Below are 14,176 nucleotides of genomic sequence, written 5' to 3' on the forward strand. Positions count from 1 at the left end.
TCGCTGATTTATTTCATGGCCCACTAAAAAGTCTTTACTTTATCTTGCTAGACTTCCTCCTCTGGGCTTTGCCAAAAGTGAGGATTACAGAGACTTGATAATCTTGATCACCTCAAAGACAGAATTACACAAGCAATTTAAAGCTTTGCACCAGGTGTTCTTGCCAGAGTATGGAACGAAACTGAACTTAGCTGCTACGTCTATTGGCCTGTTTATGGTGTATCCACTAAAGCGTAATAAATTTCTTGTGATGACGGATTAAGATGAAGTTCTTTCAATCTATTTCGCATTATACATACTTCGCCAAGACTTCTTGAAATCCTGTCATTCATTCTTAGGGAATTTTACATTTATTTCACCTAATCATTTAAAAATATCGTTTTCGCGAACTATACGAAATTATATCCTTAATGCTATTACCGAGTGTAATGTAAACAACCCAGTTACGAAGATATCTGTCTAAACTGATAGTACTGGATCGATTAGATTGTAAGAAAATAATCAAATCATCTACATTTTCAAGATCTTTTTTAAGAACAGGTTTATTTAGTTTTCTTTGGTTTTTTTAGTTTGTTGAGGTCAAATTAAGTAAAAAAGTAAAGTAATTTTAATAATTAATAAACAAGTTAAAGTAAATTTTAACATTACTCTATAATTCGCTAGAGGTTTTTTTTATTTAATGTTCAGGCTATATTTTACGGATTTAAAGCTCAAACAAGATTTCTTTATTTAATGCTCAAACTGTATTTTACGGATATGATTTTTGCACATAATGTTGTTTAATGATTACATTATTCACTGCAGAATTTCGATATTTGTACCATCGGTAGGTAAAAGAATTAATCTTTTAGGTGAAGTTTTTCTTGAAATCTCAAGCCTAAACTTATCCGCCAGGCCTACAGTACTCTGTGCATGTTAAATTGTGATAAAATTCAATCATCTGTTCACATATAAAATTTCAAGTACTTTCTAACATGCTAATAAATGTGATAATTGTTTAGCCCAACGGAGCAGTTCGCCCAGAAGGGCTATTAATTTCGTTTTGCATTTTGAATTGTCCGCTATGGAGCAGCGTTTCACTTTTCAAATTGTTGCCATCATATCTTAGAGCCCTGCATTAGATTTAAAGAAATTAAATAATGAAGAATCTTCATGAATATATGTATGTTTCTCGCACTGTGAAAAAAACAACGTTTACCTAGAGACATCAAATTTTGGATTACATAGTCCTCCACTTCAATATGGGCATCTGATGAAGGTCCCAGATTTGGAGTTTGGAACTTGTTTTATTATCTATTTCATATTTCGTAAAACTTTAACCTCAATGATTGCAAAGCGAGCAATGGCAACTCTGTTTAACTTTTATCTGCAGCGCGCGAGATTGTGTATCAGAAATTCTAAAGAATACTCGTTTTAAATATTTTGTGATATTGCTGTTGAATTTAATTTTATGGTTTAAGTGCGAAAAACATGATATCTAATAACTAAAGGTAATGCATGAAACGTTAAAAAAAAACGTCCCTTTGGGCGTAATATAAAATCTGAAAGCTTTCAGATTTTTTTTTTTTTTTAAATCTTTTAAGTCGTTAATTTCTAAATCGTTAGAAACTTGCATTAGTTATTGATGGAACTTTCTTAATTCTTTTTGTTGATTTCTAGGCATTTATTGGTGGAATTTTCTTAATTCTTTTTGTTGATTTGTAGGCATTTATTGGTGGAATTTTCTTAATTCTTTTTGTTGATTTCTAGGCAGTTATTGATGAACTTTCTTAATTCTTTTTGTTGATTTCTAGGCAATCTTCCAAATCTTCAGAAATTAATCGTGCAAAGCAATCGGTTGCAAAGGCTTCCTAGTAAGATCGGTCGTCTAACAAATCTTACATACCTGAGTGCCGGTGAGAATTACCTAGACAGTATTCCTGAAGGTATAGGTAAGTAAAACTTCTGTCTAGTACTTAAATCTTTGCAAACACATTGATGCATGATATTTTATAAAACTATAATTTAAGTTCATTTTAGATTTTAAATCTGAATAGATACATTTTGCTTTCACTCTCCCAACACATTTGTAAAAGGGCATTCGACATCTAAATCCTGTCCGAAAAACGTAAAGTTGCAAAAATGAAAGAAAGTTGTAGATTAGAATGTTAGATTTTTTTAATTAGACTGATTTTTGATATTTTTAATAACTCTTTTTCTAAACTATATGATATATCCCTTTGAAATAGACTATCATTGAATTGAAGCAGAATTAGATATTGCTAATCTCGTCAGATTTAAATTTATTAGATTCCAAAATAGTGCCACTCAGTAGTAAAGTTAATACAACAGAAGGTACTGACGTATTATCCCATCGATCGTTAGTGGAAATTTCGGCAACGGTAGCCAGTAGTTACTGCGGAATTCTAAAGCTCACGGTCAGCCATAATTGGCGCTTAATCGCGCTACTTAGCCAATCGACGGGATAGTACGTAAGTACCCAGTAAAATTATAGATATCCGAACATAAGAATATATGAGCCGCCCAACCGGGATAGAGGTTAGGGACGCTGACTGTGGTAGCGAAGGGCACGGGTTCGAATCCCAGAGAAGGCATGGATGGTTGTAAATGTAGTGTCTGTGCGGACTGTAGTTTATAATGTGTAGTGTCTGTGCGGACTGTAGTTTATAATGTGTAGTGTCTGTGCGGCACAGAGGCACTCTAAATATGCGGTGAGCCGAAAGTCCACTCGAGAGGTTGATGGTAGAGGAAAAGGTGGGAGACCCTTGGACCCCTCCCCCCAGGGTGCTGTCCTTCAAAATGGGGAACGGAACTGAGGAAAGTGGAACTGTATGGTGCTCAAGGCTCTTGTTTAGGGCAGGTGCAGGTCTTGCACTCCTTGACAGGATGCAGTTCGTGGACTGGTTCTGATGTTGCTTGTCAGACGAGTGAGATCAGTCACAACAAAGAATATAGGATATTTTAAAGTTCTGGAAAGTAGCCCCATCAACTCCATTGCACGTAGCGAAAGTCACTTGTAATAATTAGCTATGGCTTGACGAACATTTAAATTTATCATTGTATGAAAAACGGCAAAGTGCCATCTTAAAGTGATACTAACTGCTACAAACGAAAAATATCTTTTAGGTACACGTGTTTTTTTTCGGCGGGGAAGGGGTAGCTAGTGGTTCAGGATTTTTAAATTGAAATTATAGCACTTTGATGGTGTTTAATACTACAAAAAATTGTAAGTAGTTTTCAAAATGAATTATTGTTGCGTTTTTCTCTTCTGACACCAGTTGTTACGTTATTTTCTTCCTTCACGTCCGTACGGGGTTCGTGTGGATTTGGAGTGAATAATGACGACACTACTTGATGAAGTATCGAAACACACTTTATTAGCCAGTATTGTCAGGACAGCTCCAAAACACGTTTTTACAGTCGTCGATGAACTACTATAAACACGCTGACACGATCAGCGACACAGCCTCCAGGTTATCAGGCTATCACGGTGGAGACAGCTTCACGGCAAAGCACTAGAGTACAGCTCCCGACTCTGCTCGGTCGTTCTCGGAACTCCACGTACTCTCAAGACTTTCCACGCTACAACTCGCGATGCACTCGACAACACACAGAGCACGGCTCCCAACTCTTCGGATCAGTCGTTTCCGGAGCTCAACACGCTCTCTCGACGATGCACTAATTGCGATACACTAAGAGACTCCTTCGGTGAACTCGACGACACACTCAGCAGTCGCTGCCTGGCTGTCAACTCGATCGACTCCGTAGGGATTGACTCGCTAGACGAGACACCAACTAGATACTGAATAGACCAGGCACACTCACTCGCCCTCTCGATGAAGCACACTGACTGACTGCGGACCAGCAGGGTTTATATAGCTTTCGTCTTGTGTTCGAGAACATTCTGGGCTAAACCGGTAAGAATTCGTTCCAGAAAATTCTCCATCCGTCCATGGTATATCGCCATATTTGTCGACAAATGGGCGATTTATCGCCAAATGTGGCAACACTGTCTTCCCTTGTCATTTTATGGCAACCCTAAAAGCTATCTCACCGCGCCTGTACATTTCGTAACAATATGTAATGTGCTATTCTTTACAAACAAATGAATTCTTTCTGTAAAGACGTCATCTTGAAGAGTTTGTATTTTACTAAGATTTGTTTTTGCATCTCATCCCCATATGGAGCGGTGTAAAGTATGCTTGGACGAATATTTGTATTACATAACATCACTTCATTGTGCAAAAGAAGACTTGTATTTTACGCGAAGAAGGTCGTCATTTAGCAATGGAAATATTAAATTTATTTCTGAGTTTGACGAAGTGAAGTCTAAACGCGAGTTTCTTTTGAGGTATGATGCATGGATATGTAATTTCTTGCCTTCAGCATATTTCTGCAGAGGTAAATCGTAGACTGGAAGACTTACCTTTGGGAATTACAACTTTATTTGGTTTGCTGGTATCAACTGAATTTCCCCAATCTGTAGGCCATGCTTCCAACAAATCAAAATAGTGCTGAAGTTGACTGTAAATATTTTTTAGTATTTTTGTGTAAATCAAAATAGCTGTGTCATCAGAGAAAAGTGCTATTTGAATTGCAGGGCGTTGTGAAATGATTTAAGTGTATATGTTATATAATAAGAGGCTTAGGAGTGAGCTTTAGAGCACCCCTGCTTTAACTGACCTCCGCGTCGAGTATACGTTTTTAGCTCAGACGATGAATGATCTCTTATGGTGTAAAGAAGCAATAATACGAATCGGAGTATCTGAAAAATTAAATCTCATTAATTATAAATAATTGCACAGTACCTAACGCGGTCGAAGGTTTTAGCGACGCCGAGCAACACCGCGCCTGTGGCCAATTTGCTGTTGATGCCTTCAGTAATAGGGCTAATGACGCAGTTGTGGGATAGTATTAGGCTTACTGCTGGTATACTTGTGTGTACGGCAGTTACTTATCCACATATTCGGAAAAATCGAGATAATTTTTCTCGGGAGTATTCCAAAAAATATATCTACCGTAATAATAGCGAAGAGATTCTGTTTTATTTATTTATTATACCAGGTGTCCCATAAATCTGTAAATATTTTAAAACTCATACAGATTGAAGGAATTCATAGAAATGAACGCTGTCTGCGAAAAAGTTATTCTCATGAAGGAGAAATTTTTTGGTAAAGGAAAAAAAAAATTAAAATTTTCGTCGATAGAGGGCGTTGCAAATAAATATAGTTTTCCATGGAAATGTGTACAGTGCCCTCTATCGACGAACATTTTAACTACTCTTTTTCTTTATAAAAACAAAATTCCGCTTCACGTGCCTAACGTTTTCGCAAGCGTGTTTAGTTCTACCAATTTCTTGAATTTTTATGATTTTTTTAAATATTGGGTTTTAACGAAAGTTTCTTAAGTACAAGGTGTCTGAAATGGAACTATCACGCTACGAGATAAGAACCATCACTGACTTCCTGTTGCAAAGAGTCAGCTACAGAATGTCACCAAATCATGTGTATAGCCTTAGGTAGTAATGTTGTATCATATGACACTGTGAAGGTGTGGCACCGAAAGTTCAAAAACAAGGACTATGACATTCAAGAAGCAGAGCGCTCTGGCCGTCCTACTGATGTCGATGATGCAGTGTCGCCAATAACATCATTTATATACATACCGAAATCACATTTTTGTATGCTTATCTTTTCCTTATTTTTAAATCTATCATTTTTAAATCCAGCGTATAACTCGCACCTGTAAATTTCGATCTCATTTTTTTTATTAAGAGGACGCATTATACGCCGGAATTATGCTTTCGACCGTAAAGGGCCGTTCACACTGGGGTTAATCTGAGCTAACGGAGTCAGTTCCATGTGTCGACTAGCTTCACTATGCCTGCGGTTCAGATTTTTCATATTGCTGCCCTATGGGAAAAAAACTCGTTTTGGAGATGGGTCAGCTACGTCAGTTGTGTCCTTTAGCTCAGATAAACCCCTGTGTGAACGGCCCTTAAGAGTTGGGGGAGATTCCGTTAAAGTTGCGCCAATCATTCCTTCAGAATTATGAAGAAGCTGACGCCGCTTTATATAATAAACCAGGGTCGGCAACCGTTTGGTCATCGAAGGTACAAAATAAAATTTTAAATTCTTAGCGGACGCCATCCATTCAAGTTTCACAATCAAACATCAAACGTCATATTGCAAACTAGTTTTGCTTAAAAGTTATAACTTTATTAAATTGAATAACAAATATTTATAATTTACGCTCTTAAATTAAATTCTTTTGGTATGTCAGTGTGAAATTTGTGTTTGTAATTCGTCCGATAACTTATTACAATAGACAATGTAATTACATGCTCTTAAACACTTATCTAAGGTCGAATCAGTAAGTTTTGAACGATACTTGAAATAAGTCATATTCGAAAACAACGTCTCACAATTATAGGTATTTGAGCAATAAGGATTAATTTTTACCACGCATGACTTTAAATAGGATACTGATTTCTGTTTACCAAGCTCCAAATTATCTTATTAGTTTCATAAGATTTTAAAATAATATCATTTTGCAATCTTACTAATTCTGTTTTCCATATTGTTAAGTCAAAAATAGTTAAGAATTGCTGTTGTCGTGTTTCCTACATCAGTAATATTAAACGAATTTATAAAGAGTTTTAAAAGTAGTAACCCGGGGTACTCATGCTACGGAAGTGACGTCACAGAAAAGCGGCGTGGGCAGTATCCAGAGGGTCCTGGAACCGGAAGTGACGACACCAGCGCCATCTTGTATCACGTGATGGAATGACATCATCAAACTTTCGTTTTTATTCTGTGGAAACAATTTCATGATTTCAAAGTTTTTATTTTGGTGGCAACAACCCTTTTCTTCAAAGTTTTATTTTTTGTGGCAACGACGATATTTTTTATGCTCGTGGCAACGGTCGCTTAAACCACGTAACGTCAACTATTTTCCTTATTTACCAATTTTTTCTTTATTATTTTAGTTATTTAATCTTTTTTATTCATTATTTTTTAATTATGTTTCATTATTTAATTATGAATCATCCTTTTTAATTATTTAAACCGTCATTATTTTTAATTAGTTTTAATTGACTCCATTATATTTTAATCCCTTTTTAATGAATTTTAAAAGTAACTCCACGGCCGAGATTCGAACTCGCTATCTCTGGGATGGGAGTTTAGCGCTTTACCGCTCGGCTAAGACCTTCATGTTATCAAACCTGTTATTTTTCCGTTTGGAGCGAAAATCACCATGACGTCAATAGGCTGGGGGAAAAGGCAAACGTCATCTCTTTCACGTTGCAACATGCCGAAACCGCTTCACGCTTTCTACATCTGCCCTGGCGAACGTATACAATCTTAACAACCAATCAGCATTTCGCTAACAATATCTATCTTATTTCAGCCAATGTTTTCATTTTTCATCTTATTCTTACTACTTTTTTAGTTAATTTATTAATTTTTGATTTAATATGTTTTCCTTTCCCAAACATAAATTTTATTTTTAACTTTCGCAAATTTACGTTTATTTCCACAAAAGTGAATTTACATTTTCTTTTTACTTTGCAAGAACATTTTTTTTTTCAAATTTATTCTTTATCATATTTTTACTTTATTTTTTTATATTTAATTTTCTTTTTGGTTTTACAAAAGTAATATTTATTTTTACGAATTGAATTTTTTCCTTTTCACTTTTTTATTTTGCAAAAGTTTTTTTTTTCCAAAATTTTTTCCTTTTCGTATTTTTACTTTACTTTATTTAAATTTTTCGTTTAACTTTCTTTTTGTTTCTACAAAAGTAATATTTTTATTTACAAATTGAATTTTTCCTTTTCACTTTTTTATTTTGCAAATTTTTTTCTTTTTCGTATTTTTACTTTACTTTAATTTTTTGTTTAACTTTCTTTTTAGTTCTACAAAAGTAATATTTTTATTTACGAATTGAATTTTTCCTTTTCACTTTTTTATTTTGCGAAAGTTTTTTTTTTTTTTCCAAAATTTATTCCTTTTCATATTATTACTTTACTTTATTTTAATTTTTTTGTTTAAACCTTTTTTGGTTTTACAAAAGTAATATTTATTTTTACAAATTTAATTTTTCCTTTCCGCTTTTTATTTAAAAAAGGTGTTACTATATTTTGAACTTAATTTTTTTCCCTTGTTTTAAATACAATACGATGTTACATTTCCATTTCTCCAAAAGTAAACTTACCTAAATTTCTCTGTCTTTGAAATTTTAAGCTGGAATTTACATGCATATAACTTCAATAGATAATATTTTCTGTAACATTAAGCCAATATACACAATGCTCTTTCTATATAGTTTAACTGGAGTACTACATTTCTTATTTTCTTACTACTAAGTTGGAGATACTCAGAACTTTTCCTTCTAATGCATTGTACTAACTATTAATGACTGTATTAAATTTTTGGCTAATTATACAAAACGTTTTTGATTCTCTTTTACACGTCTTACTTTTATTCAAAGGATTCACCAAACTATGTCTGACAAATGTAATTTTTACACTTTCCATCTACACATTTTCCCTTATTTTAACTTATAAAACATATTCATGCTGTATTTCTGATTCCTTTTTCCCAAAATAAATACAGACTTACACATGTTTCTTTATTGTAAGACTTACTAACTTTAAACAAATCTTATAAGGAACAATAAATTTTCATGGTATTAAGCCCACTCAAACGAATGCATGGAGCATTTCTACCCAGTTAACTTTAGATACGTACCAATAGTACTTCATTTCTTCTTATTTTACTCTACAGACATTTATACATATATATTCAGAACACTCCCTTTTATTCAGTAAGATTCATATATACTACTAACACAAATTTTGCTAACTCTTTGAAATATTTTACAAAAATATCTTGTATTTTCTTTCACACATCCTACTTAAATCACCAAACATACACTCAACCTTGATTTTTCCTTCATGTGAAAACGTCACTCGGATTCTTAATACGATTCCACCATTTACCGCAGATTTTTATAAACACTACTCTATTTGAACTTCTCACAGCCTAACTCTCTTAACAAGGTACAGAAGATTGAATTATATTTTATCTACAGAGAAGAATAGCCACATTGTAACGTATTATTTTAAATTTGAATTATAGTCACATTTTGTGAAGGAGAACTTAAAGTCTATAATGCACATGGAATTAATATTCAGCCATGGAAATGAAACTTTATCGCCTTTCTCCCAATTTGAAATATAAAAATTTGTTAACTTGGAATATTTTTAACGTATTGATTGTAATTTAACTGAAAAATACCCATATTTCACATTGTCAATAATTGTTTTAGCACAGAACTCTTACAGCCTTTTGAGAACGAAATTTAATTTATCATACCTGACAAATGACTCCTACATAGTTATGATACATTACACGAAATATTGAGTAGAGTTCCAAATAATGATCTAACATAGTAATTAACATAAAAGACCTAACACAAATAATTTTAAGATAGAAATTTCAAACTGACATTGCTTAATAATGAACTTTTACAGCTTTTTTGACATTTAACTTCTCATAGATAATAAATAAAATTACACACAAATAATTATACAAAATAGGTAATAATGACAAAAAATCCATATAATGATCTACTATAGTCACCAACTTTAAAAAATTTTAACGCATTTTGAATATGTCATAAGAAAGACCACGCTTTTTTTAAAAGCATTATTTTAATTAAACATTGGAACCACGCAGTCCAGCGCACACGTATAACATTTTTATTTATCATGAGCATGACACATAATAAGTAAATAAAATTTTCACAAAGTACGAAACACATTTCGCTTTTAACTGAAATGTACTCTTAAGAAAAATGCAGTATGGAATGCTTAGAACACTAATTGCCACAGTTCCTCATTTTCCCCACGCATTGACCAAAATATACATATACTTTAAAATCAGTTAAACAAATTCAAATGTCAGTATTCAAAGAAGAATACTTCACAAATTAGATAAAAGAGAGGTACACAATGAACTTGAGTGATAAATACAGAAAAGCATGTAAGGACGGAGAAAAAGATGTATTCGTGGAGAACATTTTAAGATAAACTTGCTCTATTTTTGCACATGGGTTACATTTTGCATTTCAGATTAAGGAAACATTCAAGTTAATTCCTGTATAACTAGGGATTTTCACATGTTAGTAATGTAGTTTATTAGATCAGTCGCACACATATAGAACAACTATGCCATTTCTACGGAAAACAATTTTCCCAAGCCAGACTTTAACAGTGAAATATAAAATGGAATAAGAAAATGTCCTATTTCCAACAAAATTAGTCTTTGAGTATGCAAAAACATGAACAAGAAATGAATATTTTTCTGAAAATGTTCCGAATGGGATAAGTCAGGAGACTAGTTTCATGAACAGAGCATGAAAAATAATGATGAATTTTTAATTTTATTTTGTCTGTAGTACATTTACTTATGCTGAAATCTTCCATTTGGTTGACTGTACTTTACATTTAGACGCAAGTTGATAAATCAGAGTGATTTTGTGTTTTAAAGCTTCCGATTGAGAAATATTACAACTTCAGAAATAATACAACTCAAAAGCAAAGAGATTAAAACGACAAGAGAATATACTGTAAGCAAGCAAACGTGATAAATGACTTTTTTGGGCCGATTTTCATGAATTCATAGATCGGTAGCAAAGTTTTAATGCACTGTATATGAACTATTTTTTCAAATATCACTGTTTTCCATTTACATAGACGTTAAGGAAACATTTCATGTTAATTTACCTTTATTCATGAGATTTATCTACGTATTTACTAAATTTTTGCATTTTGTTTATAACTATAATGCCAAAAGGACATAAGAGAACATTTGTTTCTTGAAAATGTCCATATTTTTTACCCAACTGTTATTTCTTTCATAGCTTTGAAGTAACCTATTAAACACATAGTTATCCTGTATTGACCAGACAGCCGTTGGTCTTGCCAATGTCTGAGGGAAGTCTCAAAGCTAGAGAATTTAAGTAATATTTTACCAGTACGGAGAACTTCTTACGGCGTTTTTGATGAAAATTGACCGAATTTAGTAGTTCATTACTAATCTAGGAGATTTTAACTATTTTTTTTTATTCGAAAAAAACACACACAAATTATCATCAAGATTTTCCATATATTGTACTACTTTTCATGCCATTACATTTCCAATGAAATTTGATTCATTGTCACATAGTTAAATGTTTGTTATTTTTTCACATACGAATGCATTTCGTGTCTCACATATGCTCATTATATATGATTTAACAAAATTGCAAACAAGTTGGAAGTTAAATGAATATTTCCTGAAATACTGTACATTTCATTCCAGAAAGTTTACATGAGAATTTTCATTTTGAAACCCCTAATGTTTCTTTTCCTGCATTCAATGTAATGTTAACTCAAAGTTAACAAATTTGAGTATAAAATTTTCAGTTGTGACGGAAGTTATTTGTGGGTGGTTGTGATGTGTTCGTGTTTTCATAAACCGTTTTTTGTGAAGTACCTTTTGAAACTCTGAATATTACGGCCACTGCAAAACATTTAATTTTTCAAACATTTTTCTTATTTATCTTATACAAGCCCTTGTAAAGATTTGGGAACAAATTTTTATTAAATAGTTATTATATGGTATGATTTTGTAACTTTTTACACGTTTGGAAAATTTAACTTCAACAACACTACCACACCGAATCAGAAATTAAGAAAAGAAATGGAATTTTTTTTCTTAGTATACTACAGGAATAGATTAATTTTCTCTAGCACTGATGTATTCGAATGTAGTAGATAATGGAGACTTTTAACACAGATCATACAGACTTTGAATATTTTCTCTAAGTCACCAAAAATTGCATTGTCATAGGTTTTTCTCATAAAGTCTATTTCTTTCTTAAAAGAAGTTTATATACTAATTTCATTAGATACATATCTAAAAATATCTCACATTCATAAGAAAATCAGCGCTTGTTTCTTTACCAAATTTGTACTTTCTGATTTCATTTGACTGAAACGAAAACATTCATAACTTATTGCGAAGAAAAATGTTATACTTTTTGATTAATTTTCATACCACTGTATTATCTTTGAAAATTGTTTTCCTAGTCCACTGCTAATATATTGCTAATTTTCGTACGTGACAAAAAAAAAAAAAAAAAACTCAGTTTAGAAACTTTTCTACTTAAAACCTTGTATTGCTAAACCGCGGCCATGCTTTCATTTTTATCACATATCATGCGAATATTTAAAAAAAAAAGCATATTTATTCCTTCTGTTAGCACAATTTTAACCAACATTTTACTATTACAGAAACTTCTTTAGTAAAATCTCAAGTGTTAAATTGAACGTTTCATTATTAATTTTGAAGATTCTGGATATATCCTACTTAAAAGTTCATAACCGATTAGCAAAATAATTTATATATGTACTTCGTGGTACTCTTGATTAATTTTTAAATCGTTGTTCAACTATAACACTTGATTTCTAGTGAAGTATCGAAAAGATTATTTACTTTCCGCTTTTTCCAAAGAATTTCGTAGACACATATGTTCAGTACAGAAAATTTTCCTAACTTACCAGTATCATTACCAAAATAGAAAACATGCAAAATTTTCCTAAAAATTTATATATTTGTTTTTTAAAAACATTTACACGAATACCCACATTTAATTATTTAATGTGTATTTTCCTATATCAGAACTAAAATTTCGAACGAAAATTTTTAACTAATGTTATGTTCCGTAAAATTTTTGTATTTGTGATGTCATCTTTTTTTCGCAAACGTTTTCAGAGTGTGCTCTCGGTAGTCTTTTAGACATTTTGAAACTGTTTTCTCTTTGCTATTGGAAACTATTCTCTTTGCTATTGGAAACTATTTTGTCTTTGCTGTTGGTATATGCCTATGAATTCTCGATACTTTCTTGGTTTATCTGCAACTTATGAAATATTTAAATACTTAAAAATATATTTGTAGATCGTCTATGCTGACACTTGTGATAGATTTCCTGGATTAATTTTTTTTTGGGGGAAAATGTATTTTATTTTATTCACGTGAATGAAACTGATGTTTTCTTAAAATTTTATTATTCAGAGTATTAGTCAATTATGAAAGAATGTGTGATTTGTCCTCTTTTAGTCAACATTCATATGAACTTCAGTATTCCAAATTTCTCACGTAACTGTAATTTTTCCTGTTGGTAGTATTAAGACGAATGGAATACATGCAGGTTATGTTGACATCTGAACGATAATTGTGCAAAACTAGTTATAAGGCAGTTTTTCATAAAAAGTGGTTCCTGCGGAGGAAACATGCCAGCAATCTCCTGAAACTCTAAGTGGGCGTTTGATCTTCGCTCTTACGTAGAATTTACAATTCTACTTTACTTTTGTAAGAGCAAAGATCAGGTGCTCACTTAAAGTTTTAGGAGACTGCTGGCGTGTTTCCTCCGCAGGAACCTCTTTTTATGAAAAACTGCCTTATAACTAGTTTTGCATAATTATCGTTCAGATGTCAACATAACCTGCATGTATTCCATTCGTCTTCCAATAGGAAAAATTACAGTTACGTGAGAGATTTGGAATACTGAAGTTCATATGAATGTTGACTAAAAGAGGACAAATCATACATTCTTTCATAATTGACTAATACTTTGAATAATAAAATTTTAAGAAAACATCAGTTTCATTCACGTGAATAAAATAAAATACATTTTCCCAAAAAAAAAATTAATCCAGGAAATCTATCACAAGTGTCAGCATAGACGATCTACAAATATGTTTTTAAGTATTTAAATATTTCATAAGTTGCAGATAAACCAAGAAAGTATCGAGAATTCATAGGCATATACCAACAGCAAAGACAAAATAGTTTCCAATAGCAAAGAGAATAGTTTCCAATAGCAAAGAGAAAACAGTTTCAAAATGTCTAAAAGACTACCGAGAGCACACTCTGAAAACGTTTGCGAAAAAAAGATGACATCACAAATACAAAAATTTTACGGAACATAACATTAGTTAAAAATTTTCGTTCGAAATTTTAGTTTTGATATAGGAAAATACACATTAAATAATTAAATGTGAGTATTCGTGTAAATGTTTTTAAAAAACAAATATATAAATTTTTAGGTAAATTTTGCATGTTTT

At 32.2% G+C, this 14,176-nt stretch overlaps 1 protein-coding gene across 2 annotated transcripts in view; it reads left to right on the plus strand.

The window, feature by feature from the left end:
* LOC118180596 (uncharacterized) overlaps nt 1-14,176 on the plus strand; it is a 386,689-nt gene that overhangs the window by 337,232 nt on the left and 35,281 nt on the right. For both annotated transcript variants that reach the window (XM_085821254.1, XM_085821256.1), the window contains exon 13: nt 1,794-1,931. In XM_085821254.1, coding sequence (XP_085677380.1) covers nt 1,794-1,931 — 138 coding nt within the window. The remainder of the gene's footprint in view (nt 1-1,793; nt 1,932-14,176) is intronic.

This window comes from Stegodyphus dumicola, chromosome 1, assembly GCF_044657685.1.
Source record: "Stegodyphus dumicola isolate Sdum_Otavi_A_Nest chromosome 1, ASM4465768v1".
Lineage (NCBI taxonomy): Eukaryota > Metazoa > Arthropoda > Arachnida > Araneae > Eresidae > Stegodyphus > Stegodyphus dumicola.